Source organism: Diospyros lotus, chromosome 9 (genome assembly GCF_014633365.1).
Source record: "Diospyros lotus cultivar Yz01 chromosome 9, ASM1463336v1, whole genome shotgun sequence".
Lineage (NCBI taxonomy): Eukaryota > Viridiplantae > Streptophyta > Magnoliopsida > Ericales > Ebenaceae > Diospyros > Diospyros lotus.
The window spans coordinates 34645672-34661398 of NC_068346.1; the positions used below are offsets into that span (position 1 = coordinate 34645672).

Below are 15727 nucleotides of genomic sequence, written 5' to 3' on the forward strand. Positions count from 1 at the left end.
ATATTTGAGGAACTCTCAGAGTTTTTCACATTATTAAAAAAATAAAAAAACCAGATGCTCACCCCACCGATGGACAATAAACATCCCTCAAATTCAGCAAGCCCCCTCTTGGCTGTAAGTGGCAGTGTGGCACCAACTTTCAGCCTTCTGCATCTCCAAGTTTTGTATTGTTTTTGAAATTCGAAAATATTATTTCAACACTTAAATTTGACATTTGTAATTACAATTTATATTATTATCTTATGTTCTATGTCATATCAATACAGATATATAAAATATCAATACAGAGTGTTAATATAAATGTCAAATTTAAGTGCTTAAATAACATTACGGTTCAAATTCTATTTCTGGGAACTTAAGAGCACATGGTTGGTCAAGTGAAGGAAGCAAACAATAACTTGGATATGGTGAAGCGGTAGAAACTGGCAAGAGTGTTAAACGGAGGGCTTGTTTAAGCATTCAGTAAACCTAAAGACTCATCAAGAAAATAAAATATCAAACCTAGATCAACTTCTGTCCTAAATTTTTCATTTCTACCAGTCTTGAGACCTGGCTTCCAGAGAAACATCAAAAGCATAATGAGAAGGCAACAGCAATTTATCAAGCCTTAGCCCCCCACAATACGGGGTTGGTTATATGAATTCTAGATTGCCAAAGATGATAAAAGGTACTGTAGACCTTCGACGAACAGAAGCACCTATTGCTTGAGAAATTCTCTCCAAGTAGTTATATTTGTAGCCTTGAAGCTGCAATCTTCAGGCGCTATCACGGTTTTTTCCGCAGAAATAAACTTCAACGATCTAGCAAAGCTCCTGAGACACAAGCACTTTCTGTTAGCTTTTTGCTCAGCCATTATCCTAATATTAGGTTAAATCATAATTATAGATAGTCCAAGTATAAAAGGAAAATGCTTCAATTTTCACTCACAGGGACTTTAGCCATATAATTGCATTGCACACGTGACTGTCTTCTATGAAATTCGTAATTATAAAAGATTAAGAACTATTGGGATGACATCATTCTATGATACCGTACAACAGCATGGCTCACTCATGGTTCATATCCGAACTATAGCATCTACCCAACATATATAAATCGCTACTCAAAATTGTTAACCTAGTATTGCTAGTATTAGCTCTAGTAATCCATATCATAAACATGAAAACCACATTTTCTGGCCAACATCGAACTCTTCTTCAAATTGTGAAACTGGTATCGACTCCAGTAAGACATATCATGCTGAATAAACCACATGCAAAAAATATAAAACTGCACACCATCAGAGGTCAGACCTACTCAAAACATCGAGAGAATGCACCATGAAACGCCTTCACTCTCGTGTTTCCCAAAAAAAGCAGTGAAATAGAAAAGCTACTGTTCCAATTCCCTTGTTGCTTTTAAGTTTCTTTCATGGCCTTCTGTTTTTTCCCCTCAATAATACAAGGATAGTGTTGGCTAATACTGTAAGAGGGACCAGCAAAACAAAATTTGCTATCTGAATGCTAGACCCAACTCACAAGTGGAAAACATTTTAGGTAAATACATAAGAATGGCAAGCTAATTTTTACATACATACGCTTGTCTATAACTACCCACACCTTATCCTGCAATAAAGTATGCCAACCATAATGAAATGGAAATGGGCTTAGAAACACAGGTTTGCACAAGTGACTAAGAAAATGCAGGTAATTAAGAAAAAATAACAGACCTATCCCCAATCAATAAATGGAAGAGGTGGATATCCACCCTCTGGAGGTGGCTTTAGCGAGGGAGGGAGATTACCCAGTGAAATTCCCATGCTATCTCCAACTGTACCACCTGCTGTCACAATGAAAAGGATAAGCAATGGAGGCAAAATATGACACAACAAAAAAGTAATAATAATGAAATAATTGAAGCTATCAAGTCAAACAACAACAATAACATGTCAAGGCTTAATCCCACTAGGTGGCAAATCTCATTGGCAACTAAGGGTGTCCCCAATGTAAAAGGCTACATGCTTTGCAGCAATCAAGGGAGGGCTATATTGGTATGTAGCTAGCCCATTGCTTTCCGTAAAGCAGTGACCTTTCAGTCATAACCTTGCTCTTTTATCAAGCAAAAAAAATAGAGAGTCCAATCATTTTCACTAGTTCAGACACAACGCCTAGGCTGAGCTACTTAACATGTTGAACATGTGCACTTTTTTATAACATGAGCCCTTATAAGCCCCAGCTAATTCCCTTGAATGTTAATCTGTTCATGTACTGCCACCGTCGTATAATAACAGATACAAATGTATTAGCACGCATGACATTTGCCAATTTAGGACATTCAAGGGATTATAAATTACCCAAGTATGGAAAATACACTTTTACACCCTGCATAATTTACACCAAAAAAAGTACAGGTACTTGCCTTGTAAAGGTCCTCCTCCAGCTAGTTGATTCTCTGGTACATTTCATGAAGAAAGTTAGCAGTTAGTCTTTTACAGGATGTCAGAAAATTTCCATGTAAAAATATTTCTCTCCACAAACAAATATATGTCTACTTGCTATATGTATATGTTAAAACTAATATATCTCTTTATTTGAATGCAATTGAAAACTAAATTATTTTCAAATGCTTTTGCTAGAGATATCTCAAACACGTATCTAACAAATTCCCAGATGCATTGGAGACAATCTTAGGAGAATAAATATGCTAGAATGGGACCTCTTGACAGAAAGAGGATTAGAAAGATAAATCAAAAAATAATTACCAGGCACACCTTGAGGATTTATGCTTTGCAAGTTTTGCTTCGGATGAAAATATTTACAAGAATCCCCAAACTGGCATGATCCCTTTCAAATATATGAAGAAAACAACTCTAATAAGTAACATGATAAGTAATTGCAAGGATTGTATCAAAAGTCAAAGAAAACATTCATTTGATAAAATTAGTTAGCTGGTGAGAAACAGTTAACAGTTCAACACACGCATAATTTGACTAGCCCACGAATAACATAGACTGCACGCACAATCAATGGCCGCCTCTTTTACAAAGTCTAGGTAAAATAAAGTTTGAGAGCTCATGTATAAATATGCACGCATGTGCATACATATATCATTCGAATTTATGAATACATGAACTACAAAACATTCAACAACCATGAAAAGTTAATTCAAAACTGGGTATCATATTCCCTAGTAATATTTTTATTCTAATGGTAAAAATGCAAATCCTTAAAAAATTACCAAGCAAGGCAAACAAGTTTGCAGACAAGGGTAACCCAAACACAGACTCAATAATTGATCCCCTAGAAATATTTTTTACATAATCTTATATGCTGTGAAATTAAATTAACAACTTCAAAATTCATTGGCGATAAATATTTCTTTTCCAACACTTTTTACTTATAACCATCAAACATAACCACACTTTACAATTTTATATTATGAAGTTTTTAATGAAAATGTCAAGTTTTGTATAGAACAATAATGCTGGCAGGGAAAACCAAAAGCCACCCATCTTTTGCTCAGTTGGTTGGTCCTTTTCCATGATTTGGGTACCACTTTGAATTTGATAATAATTTAAACGAGAAGGACCTGGCCATGGATATCCCTATTTTCATGTTCTTAGTCCTAGTGCAATCCTCATGGCCATATAATTGTACATACGGATACAATCATCCATGGCCTCTTCCAATATTACTTAAAATTTTCCAAAATAACACACCAAGATTTAGTCCTAATAGGTAAGGATAACTACATGAATTCTAGCTTACCAATTGTCTTTATCATGCTGTAAGGGCATTATTTCACATAATGTGCCTACAAATTTTCCACCATTTTTTTTTTCTTCTCTCTTTTGCAAAAACTCCTTGCATTCCATCTGCTCTCTAACAGAAGCATCTATTGGTTTTCTTATGACACGTCCACACCATTTTAATCAAGTCTCACGGATCTTATTTTGAATAGGTGCCACAAATGGCAAAGGAATAATAGCTTATGAAACAAGTTTTATGTCACTTCCGCAATTGAAACTGTGCAGACTTCGCAAATACACATGAAAACAACTGTAAATCCTGATGTTTCTCATGCTACGGTAGGTCATTCTAGCCCTGCTCCAAAAGTACAATAACAAATTGGATTGAATGCAACCATCTGGGAAGCTGGTAGACTTTCCAGATAAAGGAAATTACTATGGAAAGGAAGAAATAAAAAATTGGTCAATAGCAGAAAGAACACCATGATACAATCTTATGGTTGATAAGAATAATGCATAGATTGCACATCATTATTCTAGCTCTGAAGTAAATGTAATTTAAGATTCTTTTTTCATGACTATCCAGGAAGGCTACAAAGTTAACCAAATTCTTAACTGTTTTCTCCCTGGGCTTCCTTTCGAGTCCTTTTGTGCTACTTTTTTGGTATTACTTATCCTGTTAACAAAGAAAATCACTGACTATGTTGTTTTGAACAATTTAACTAATAATTCTCAAACAACTGATCAGAATATTATTCAAGCACATCTAGGGACGGATCCAGAAATTTATGTAGGGGAGGCTAAAATTTTTTTTTGAGATATAAAATTAGACATCACAAATTTTAGGGTGGGCTGGAATTTTTTTTGACTGAATTATTAGTAAAATTTATTATTTTTTACATTAAAAAATTAATTTTTATATTAAAAAATATTTTTTTAATATTAAAAAATATTTTTAATATTAAAAAATATTTTTAATATAAAAAATATTTTTTTAATTGTGAGCTGACGCATGCATCCTCCCCTGATTGCTGCACATCAAATGCCGCCAAACCATTAACAATAACAAAACGGATGTAACAAACAGGCAGGTCATATAATTGAAAAGAAAATAAGTTGATTGTCAGAAACAAAGAATTAGCACGAGACGGACAACTGACGAAAAAGGAAGAAACCTACTGGAAACTCGTCGAAACCAATTGAAACAGAGATTAGAGAGGGCGGTACCGTTCTGACGAAGCGATTGCAGATGCCTTTTCCGAAGGAATCTGGATGTATCTGATTACTCGCATCTGCTTCATCAAAATTCGAAGACAAAATTACACGAACTAGTTCTAAAATTCACACATATTGTATTCAGAGAGAAATAGGAGAGAATTCGAACCTGGAAAGGAAGTGAACCAGAGAGCTTTGGCTCTCTGGTGCTGGATGCCCTGGAGGTGGCGCTTCCTGGCCGCCGGCGTGTCCTGGAATTGCTTGTCGCAGTAGTCGCAGTAATATTTCTGCAACGGCATCCTCTCCCTCTCCCTCTCCAAGGAGTCGCAGCAAATCGGGCGTTTATAGTTGAGCCGAGCGAGATATTGATTGGGTTGACTCGGGTTCGTCGACTCGGGCCAAACGGGAGATAGATCTCGATTCCGCAAGCTGCGTCAGACATGCGGGTCTACCCGCCCCTATTGGATTTTTATTCGGGTCGGACTAAGTTTGGCCTTTTCCCCAAATGTTATAATTAAAATCAATTATAATTAGTAAATAAAAAATATTAAATATAATATTAAGTTCAAATTTTAAATTATTGTAAAGAATACTTGATTTATTATTATTTTTTATTTTTATAATTTAAAAAAAAAAAAAATTCTTCAACAAGAACCAAATAGCCCAAAGGGGTTGTGCTAGACTAGCCCACGGGCATGTCACGTCAAAAGTACCCTAATTTCACATTAGAGTAAGGCATTGTGCCGAGTTGGGCTACTAGATGCGCAAGCCTGGGTGGGCATGTCATGTCACAAGTACCCTACTTTTGCATTAGGGCAAGGCATTGCGCCGAGTTGGGCTGCTAAATGCGCAAGTCTGGCTTAACCCATGTGACACCTCTACTAAATTTGTAGTTACTGGTCTACAATGGGGAAGAAGACTTAACAAGCATGAAAAAACAGCAGAAGAAAAGAAGGCCTGGCTGCTGCTGCTGCTTAAGTAATAAGTTCCAAATACAAATAGGAATGAGAAAAGAAGAAGAATCTGCAGCAGAAGACAAACACACACAACAGCAAGACAGTATTAGGATGGATGGGATAGACGTTCATGTTCATGTTCATGGTCATCACTCACTGTCCATGGAAGCTTACCAGCAGTGAGCAGTGTTCTGGTAGTCAGGAATAACACAGGATACCCATTGAGTGTCATTTCCTAATCTCACTTTTACAATCGAAGGCAAATACATCAGAAACAAAGGCACTCTGTAACAAGAAGACATGTCATGAACAGATACAGATTTTTTGGGGGGGGGGGGGGGGGGGGCGCGCGCAAAGAAACAGAGCTTCCACAATGGAACCACTTGTTTTGTCACATTCTTCGTTGTTTTACAAGCCAAGGAAGGGGCACTGCTTTCGTGTGTGCTCCGGTATCAGCCTGACCAAAATCTCCACCGGCACCCCCTTCAACTCTGGATCATAGCCAGATGGCAGCAAGAGTAGAGATCAGAAATTTGTGGTACGAAAGAGCGAATGATAATGCGATGAAAAATTTGCTTAAAATGGTTGTCTTACCATGAGGCTTGAAGTTAAATAGTGGGGGAAGAATACGCCCATTAGGTAGTCGAGTGTTTGGATCACGTAGTTCGTCAAAGAAGGGGTGGATTAAGGCATCCAACTGCATTAGAGTGAACAAATTATATTGTTACTAGTTGAACTCCAAAAGAGAAGCATTGCATTCAAAGAAAGAGAATGGTAACTAATATAGCACATATAAAGTTTAAAACTGTACCATTAAGTTTGCATATATTAGGCACAAATCACAATTGAAATTAACTGATCTGCAGTAAGGGCGCACCAGTCAACTCCATGAAGTGGACTAACCTAAAGTACCACATAGACTAGGAGCATTTACCCTTTCTTTTCCTAAGTACATATTTACCGTATACACTCTTGAATCACTCCAAGAGGCAATGTGATTATCTTATCTCTGTGGATTGTCATCATTTGTCAATATATATAATGGTGATGCATGATCCATCACCCTCAGCTACGTACTTGGGTTGCTTTAAATTGAACAGACAACCAATCAAACAAGCTGTAATGGAAAGGTGGCTATCAGTTTGGTCAATCATCAGCATACACTACTACACCTCTGCAGTCCTCATGTCTTAACTGCATTGACTACAGGCAGCAGACCTGGTTTCAGGAAAACTTGCAGGTTAGATGGGTAAAATTGTCCATATCTCTCCTAAGTCCACCCCCAATCTAAATCATTTTCATAGAAAAGAATATCAACCATCATTATTTCTGATGTAAGGGCTATCATCCTCAACGTCCATTGAATCCCTCTGGGATATCTTTAGTTCATGTCATTCCATGTGGGCAGGTGGGGTGAAAATAACTACATATTGAAGTGTAAAAGCCCCAAACAAATAGGTAGGTGCATTCTAAGCAGTTAAAGAGACAAACCATGTGAGAGACCACCAAACATATAACTCTTCAATTCATAAGTGGGGTTACCACTGATTTCATCCTCATTATTTATGCTTTCTGGAAACACCAAAAAGGAAGTATGGGGAAACCACAATAAACCTCATGCAGTATCTTTCAGGTCATTAATTACTTAGGGCTTGTTAGACTAATTTTGTTTTCAGTTTCTTGTTTTTGTTTTTAAAATTTTGTAAATAAAAGAGAAAATTTTGTTTACAAAATTTTGAAAATGAAAACAGAAAACTAAAAACGAAATCGTAGTCAAACGAGCCCTTAGCCAGCAGTTATGCTACAACAAACAAAATAACAATGTATTCTGTTTGTTGTATAATACTCCAGAAAGTAATCAATGTTTTACTTAACAACACTAGAAACTGTTCCTCATCAAATAAAGACAACAGTAAACAAAAACAACAATCACAAGCCTTAATTTCACTAGATGGGTCAGCTACATGAATTTCTATACCTCCAACCATCTCTATCCATGGCCAAATCTCTTCTAAGGTTATTATATCTTACATTACATTTAAGGGTTTTGCTCAAAGTTTTCTTTGTCTTCCTCTCCCTTTTTTTCCACAAACTTCATCAAGTTCATCCACTGGCCTTGAAAGTGTATCTATAGGTCTAAATAAAGACAAAAGTAGGAAAAGGAAAGAAAATCTCTTGATAGGATAGATTATCAAGGGGTAAGAATAATCGGGGAATTAAAGACATTATTCACTCACAGCGGTGCAGCGCAAGTTAGGAGAGTATTGCAGCAGTCTTGATACAAGATCAACAGCTTCTGGAGGCATGCGTTTATGGAATATCTGATGAAGAGAAGGAAATGGGCATTAGTGTATTTGAAGTGACAATAGACAATGCTAAAAAAAATATATATAGCTCCTTGGACCTTGTGCCACGGGTGAGCCTTTATTTGTGGGAACTTAAATTCTGTATATTTAGGATTCATGCATTTAATTTCTTCCCTTGTTGGAGTGCCCAAAACCTGAAAAGAAAAAATGCACGAATTGTTTGTGAATAACAAAAAGGGTTAAACTCACCAGACAGAACAAACTAAAATGGCAAGCATGTCTAAACCATAAATGGTGAGAAATTGTTAAAACCCATCACGTCAACCTACCAAAAAAAGAAAAAAAAAGGGGAAAGAGTAGAATATAGGTCAAGATCAACATGAACATGTAATTACAGCATTCACAAGCTTGTTTTAGTTTCTTCTTTCAATACCAACAAATGGCATCACATGGATTCCTTCACTTGTTAATTCATACTTATATTTAGAAATATATACTCTGTTGATAGATGGAAACACCTAGCAGCATAAAGGCAAAGAGGTTGTTTATAATTGCTACCAGGCTCACCCTCCATAAAAACAAAAACAAAAAAAAAAGTTCTTCCCAAAAGGTAAATATAAGAAATATAAATGCACTATGGGTGGCACATACAAATGAATGCACGAACAATGATTACCTTGATAATCTCCACAAGCTGGTCGACCCCACTCTCCCCAGGAAACAAAGGCTGATTAACCAACAAAAGGGGAAAAAAAATTAAACGAAATGTTACTGAACCATATAACAATAGTTTTCAGTTTCCTCATTACCCCATATAGGATTCCACATTATAGGTATTCTGAAGTTAAAAGAACCTAGTTAGCAGAAACTATGCACCTGTCCAAGAAGAAGCTCCCCAAGAACACAACCAACAGACCAAATATCAATAGCTGTAGAATACTCTGTAGCTCCAAATATAAGCTCAGGTGCTCTATAATACCTCGAGCAGATGTAAGAAATATTGGGCTCTCCTTTTACCTGCCAAAAATGAGATTCAAGCATTCCAATGAACAAACCAAGTAACAACACTCTCAGTAAAAGGAAAAGAAAAATGGAAACATAAATAATAACATACCAACACTTTAGCACTTCCAAAATCACATAGTTTAAGTTGGTGGGAATGAGGATTCACCTGGCCAGAAAGAAAAACAAGTTCTTAGGTGTAAAATGTTAACCAAGGGGCATGGAGCTTTATCTAGAATTACAATAATGCATATAGAAAATGATAGTTATCTTTCAAAACACGAGGGGTAGAACCTACAAAGATATTTCAAGAAATGCTTAGCAAAATTTATTCCAAAGAACTCCTGCACAGCAAGGGGCTTGCTGAAGGGAGTTGAACAACACTAGAACTTCACTAGATTTACATTATGGTAACAGTAGCCTGAGAATTACACTATGGTAATTGACCAAATCAGTTGAAAGTACAGAAAACAGATGTTTACATACCAAAAGATTTTGAGGCTTGATGTCCCGGTGACAAACTCCAATACAACGATGAATGTAAGACAAGGCCCTGAAGATCTGCCAAATATCAGCAACATATTATAGCCTCGAGAAAATAAACAGCAACTGCTACTCTCTTCCAAGGAAAACATCATAATGATATTATTTTAAAAGCATTAAAATGGCAATATTTATCAGTCAACAAAACAGAAAACAAGCAAAAGAAATGGAGAAGATAGAAGCAGAAGTTATTCTGGGAAGAGAGATGATAACATGAGCACTCACCTTTACCTCCCCTCAGTTAAAAAGAAAAGAAATTTAACCAAAATTAAGACCAAAATATGTGAAAAGTCCAAACCTAGGTAGTCAGGGGAGAAAGACGCCCTTATGGCACTATGAACCTTATATCGCCTATAATGCTAGGTGCCAAAAAAGCGCTCGCCTAACCAAAGCAAGGTGCTAAATTTAAGAAAATGAATTAAAAATATATTTAATATGAAAAAGATAATCAGACTATAATATATTACATTAACACACAAAATATAAGTTATGTAACACATGTTCAATATTTATATAAAAAAAATAATGTTAAATACTTATAGGAAAGCAAAAAAACATACAATATAATATAAATATTCACACAAAAGATATAAGTTACATAATGTATATAAAGTTATATAATATATAATATTAACATACAAACAATATTATATATGAAGTTATAAGTTACACTGTTACAGGCTTAATGTTGTAACAAATATATACAATTCTTTTGTTGCAAATATTAACCAAGTATTGACTAAAAGTCCAGAATAAAATATATATATCATAGAATAAAACAGTGACTGTTGAGCAACAATTAACAGACTCTAAAAAGTTAAAACACTAACTGAAAAACTGCAACAGTGACCAAAAATCAACATCAACAGCATACAACACAAGGAGGAGCCACTAGTCAGGTGCATCTGCTTTTCTTCTTTGTTTTTGCATTTTCCTCTTCATTTTACTACTCCTAATACACCGAGAGACCTTTCACATTCCTTCTGCAGACTACCCTTCACTTTCCTTCAATTTTTCTTTTGATTTTGATCCACTACAGCTTAGGCAAGCACTTGCAGGGCTTGAGGCCTCAGAAGAGTCACTCGCCTGGGCGGCACCTGAGTGAGGGAGCCTCGCCTAGCAGTACGCAAGGTGCTTCCCCAGTGCCTTGCGTCGCCAAAGTGCCTAGGCGACCCAGGCGCTCAATTTTAACTACACCGGTCCAAACTCACCCTTAATTATGGATTCCAACCTTTCTGACAGATTGAACTAAAGCTTTATATATACAGAATGACATGATCAATTAATAATCATACATTAAAAAAAGTTCATCAAATTAAATGTTGCATGGACTTTGCTAATTTTTTCTAGAAACAAAAAAAAAAAAAAAGAGTAAAAAGTCCATGCAAAGCTTATCTTCCAAAAAGTAATAGACAAATAAATAATCAAGACAACCTACAAAAGATATCATGTAAATATCTCATCATTTGATGTATTGATAAAAACATAGTATTACATATTGCATACCACAACAAACTGCTGCCCAAGTAAACATTGAAACAAACACCATAGAGCCACATAATTAGAAAAAGGGAGGCTAACACCGCACCTGATATGTATACAGCTTCACATTTATCAGTGGCATCCGCTGGTTCAACTTATTGTAATGCTTGATAACACGATGAACAGTTTCAGGAACATACTCAAGTACTAGATTGAGGTAAAGTTCATCCTTCTCGGTTGTAGAAAAGAAACAATGCTTCAAAGACACAACATTTGGGTGGTCAAGAAGCCGCATGGTTTGCAACTCTCTGTTCTTATATCTCTTGTCTTGAAGAACCTTTTTAATAGCCACAGTTTCACCAGTCTCTAAGCACTTTGCCTGTAAACAAATATAATCAGCATTAATTGAAGGCATTAAAAGATTATAATAACTATTTCCAAGTTGAACAGAATGCTCCTCACCTGGAACACAACTCCAAATGACCCATGTCCAACTACGCGCTCAGCCATGTAGCTAATTGTCTACAGATTATCAACAACGGATTGACGTCAGACTAAACCAAGTTGAAATAATGAAATTAAGGAATAGAACAGTAATTTCAATTAGAGTGTCACATAGATAAACTATTAGTTTCCAAATCAATCCAAATTTTCACAGCCCCACAGAAAACTTGATTTAAGTAATTGATAGATCAGCAGAGTGAAAGAGACTCCATCTGCTCCCTAGAAAATGGAAAAATAGAAAAACAAATTCTGACCAGTGGCTTATCAACTTGGTGTCCAAACAGGTGCCAAGACCTTGAACTGAAGGTAGAAACAAAAATAGAGTTCACACATGAACATTCTATTTTATCTTCTGAGTGGTAAGAAAAATAATATGATCAGCTACTGGAGATTACCTGCTTTGCCTGGCCATTTCGACCACCAATAGTTGTCACTATTATATGACCAGTCTCTGTCCCATTTCCATCAACAACTGTGGCCTCAACTTCCTAGAAAATAAAAGCACAAGTTAAAAATTGTCCCAGATAATCAAGAAAACAGTAAAGTCGTACCTTATCATCCCTAATTTTCATTTCACTCATCTCCTCAGGCAACTTATCCAACTTGTCAACATCAACATTATGGCTAGTGGATTCTCTTAAACCAGAAGTAGGTGCAACACCTACCGAAGCCATGAGCTAAATAAAACCTTCCACTCTCTCTTTCACCTTAAAAAACAACTCATTAACCTATGAATCAACGAGATAAAGTTAAGCATAGGTAAAAATTAAACTTTGCATAGCAGCTCAAAAATTCTTTGTACCCGACAATAGAAAAGAGCCAAATTTGAATTGCGTATTAAATGACGTAAATCACATAAATGTACCAAATATGAATTTTGAAATGAACTGCATATAAACTTTTTCAGGGTAGTGACTGCCACAAGGGAAGCAGTGGCACCACACATTTTTAGGCATGCACCATAATAATAGTGAAAACTAAATTAGTAAATTTTTGTGCCCAAAACATCTTACCAAATGCATATTCTCTTTCTCCCAAAATCACATACATCAGATTTGGAAATAGTTTTGGTACGTCTACGTCATTAGTCAAAAGTTCTGGTATGTTTTAGTCAATGCGCTATGCACTAACTTTAAGCTGACGTCAATAATTTTTATGTGATTTCTGTGACCAGTTAATTTGTCATTCTTTACAACCATATAATGCCCGACCCAGAATATACTGATCAATAGAATAAATACTGTGAACAGAAATATGTAGTTTAGCCCATAATTGTTATATGTTAATATAGTTTTAAAAATAAAAAAGAAGAAACAAATTACCTTAATGTTGACCTGTTCAGTTGAATAGAAAAATGTGGCTCATGAAGAATATAGATGAGTAACTTTCATCCTCTCGTCAAAATATTTAGCATTAGATTGAATTGATCTAGATTATTTTTCATTTATCAACCTTCCTTCAACTGAAAACTAGATTTGTATAGAGTTTGGCCCCTTAAGGAGGTTTTGTTACTTATTAGGGGAAAAAATGGAACTTTCAAAAAGAAAAAAATGTATAAACTTTGTTCTTGAGAGTTAGGTTGAAGAACACAAGACTAAAGGTACTGTAGATTTGTATTTGAAAGTCATAGATATGTAGCTCAACTCAAACGATTTGGTTTGTTGAAAGAAAGGGAAAATCATTAAAACATGCCTAGTACAAGATGCTGGATATTGCTACAGAGAAAACTGTCCCTATTCTTCCCAAATGACTTTGATAGCCCATAACACCAACGCCATTATAACTTCATTTTAATTACGACAGATATAGCAGACAATAGCAGATTCAGCAAGGACAAAAACTGTAACTCAACTCAGATCTAGGTATACTGTTTTTAAGAAATGCTATCAGAATATAAGGGAAAATCAATATTTCTGTTTTCTTTCTGATAAGTTCAACTGCAACAATAGGAAATTCACAACAGAGTCCCACAATGGTTGAACTTATCATCTCAACCAATAAAACTTCCAATCTACTGCTAAAGTCAAGCATAACCGTCTATTAACTTTGAAATTGATCATGCACCATGACTTTTCTACAACTTCAAGTTCCACAACAAACATTCTCTCCAGAACAATGCCAAATTGCAATCCCCTCAACATTTTCCAAATAAAGTTATAAGCATTTCTATCACTTTAACTACCTCATGTTTCAGACTTCACTATACCTTCTATATCACTAAACATCCATTGCCAACTTTTTTATTAATAAAGAAAATTTCCAAAGAGAGCTCATCAATAAATTGTACACTGGACTCAAAAGAGAAAGGTAAACCCATAACCTACAAAAACAGGAAAGCAAGAAGAATGGTTCCCTTAAGCAAATATATATATATATATATATATCTTTCTCAGCACTCTCAAAAGTTCTATTTCTCTCTCGCCCAATGTTCACCACACACAAAAGACAATCAGTTCCTAAACTCTCTATACCTCCTAATTGGGCAGGCCCAACCCCGTGAGTATAAAATTTCATCACAGAAGCTCTCACTATCCAATGTATACCAGAAAGGAAAAGAACAAACTCCAAACATCATGAATGACAATACAGGGAAAGAAGTAAGTGATCTACAGACTCCCCATCCTCCTTCCAAGCACCAACCATTTACAATTTTGCCCCACTTATCAGTTGTTAAAAGGTCTCTAAGCGAGGCTTTCCAGTAAAAAATTTCCAAAGGAGGGTCCAATTTGCCTCAACCGTACCACAGAGAACACCATACAACAAGTGATCAGAGAAAAACTAAGCAACTCAGAGTTTGCTTAGAAAAAAAATTAATGAAAATTTAAAACTTCCCCAAGTGTCTGCTTCTGAGAGTGTGAAGAAAGACCCAAAAACATACAGAAAGAAATAGAAAGTGAAGACTTCAGTAGAAGTATAATATGGTATATGAATATATAAAAAGAAATGAAAGAAACAGAAACAGTGCGAATCTAAGAACACAAAGCAAGATCTTCTCTATCTTGCGAAACCCAGAACAGGAAACAACATCAACTCACCAGGAAAGCATCAAAAACCCGATCTACAGACCCAAATCAGCAAAACCACCAAAAAGATTGGACTTTTTTTTTTTTCCTTTTTTTGGACTTACGAACACCAGGATCTGATCCAGAAAGAAGCCATCACGAAAGAGAACCACGGAGAAGAGAAGAGTGGCATACCGGTGGAATCAAACGCAAGCAGCACCAGAGGGTCACCGATCTGCGGCTGTAAGAATCAGCGGCGGAGATGAAACCACGGGCATTTGAGGGAGAAAAATGGTAGTGAGAAGGAGGGGCAAATAGACAGACACAGAAAGAGATTTGCATATAATTTCGTGTTTTTTGTGGTACTTTTACTATTTTTTCTATTTTAGTTTATTTTGTGTCTCTGTTTGTGGCTGGTGACACTCCCAAGTCAACATTACCATGAAAATATGTTTCTGTTTGTAGAAAGACAAATATCTGCAAGAGATAGGGAAATTTTACCTTATTATTTTTATTGATATTATGTATAATATAAAAATATAATGTATAATATATCTTATAACTATTATATTTGTCTTTTACGACACATCTTTCTTGTTATATGATACAATATTAATGCTAAGCCAGATGAGTAAAAGTGTGCCTATTAAATTCAATATATGCAAGTGCAGATGTATTTGTGACTTCTTCCAATGTGTTATATTTATTATATATGTTTTGAGAAGATCTTATTGTGATTGGTAGTTTGAATCTTGTTTTAGTTTTGATTCAATTTTTTTTTTTTTTGGTGATATTTGGGTCATGTCTTTAGTTTTAAATTTGAAGTTGGATATGATAATATTTTAGTACATAATTCTAATACAATTTTCATATAAAAAAGTTTTATGAGATTATAGTGAATGAAAATAGTTGATATGATAATAATTCATACATCAGTATAATGATAATATGATTAAAATATTTTAAAAGGTTTTAGAATGAACTTCAGAT

General features: G+C 35.4%; 2 protein-coding genes across 8 annotated transcripts; both read right to left on the reverse strand.

Annotated features, from left to right (window-relative positions):
- Nucleotides 1-269: 269 nt before the first annotated feature.
- On the reverse strand, nt 270-5571 carry LOC127809756 (zinc finger CCCH domain-containing protein 3). Of its 2 annotated transcripts, none has more exons than XM_052348796.1 (6): nt 5112-5571; nt 4955-5019; nt 2750-2822; nt 2398-2430; nt 1709-1818; nt 270-812 (listed from the first exon to the last, which is right to left on the reverse strand). In XM_052348796.1, the coding sequence occupies exons 1-5, from the start codon at nt 5239-5241 to the stop codon at nt 1709-1711; spliced, it is 411 nt and encodes a 136-aa protein (XP_052204756.1). In that variant the 5' UTR covers nt 5242-5571; the 3' UTR covers nt 270-812. The 2 variants fall into 2 exon arrangements, with proteins under 2 accessions (XP_052204756.1, XP_052204754.1); XM_052348794.1 differs by having other exon boundaries at nt 2741-2822; nt 5112-5564.
- Nucleotides 5572-5947: 376 nt separating this feature from the next.
- On the reverse strand, nt 5948-15094 carry LOC127809755 (shaggy-related protein kinase alpha). Of its 6 annotated transcripts, none has more exons than XM_052348791.1 (13): nt 14933-15081; nt 12287-12442; nt 12131-12223; nt 11694-11753; nt 11338-11610; nt 9693-9767; nt 9319-9375; nt 9081-9221; nt 8881-8931; nt 8303-8398; nt 8136-8219; nt 6493-6595; nt 5948-6389 (listed from the first exon to the last, which is right to left on the reverse strand). In XM_052348791.1, exons 2-13 carry the CDS (start codon nt 12407-12409, stop codon nt 6307-6309), a joined length of 1239 nt encoding a protein of 412 aa, XP_052204751.1. In that variant the 5' UTR covers nt 12410-12442; nt 14933-15081; the 3' UTR covers nt 5948-6306. The 6 variants fall into 6 exon arrangements, with proteins under 6 accessions (XP_052204751.1, XP_052204753.1, XP_052204750.1 ...); XM_052348793.1 differs by having other exon boundaries at nt 12287-12435; nt 14933-15078; XM_052348790.1 differs by having other exon boundaries at nt 12287-12463; nt 14933-15078.
- Nucleotides 15095-15727: the final 633 nt, after the last annotated feature.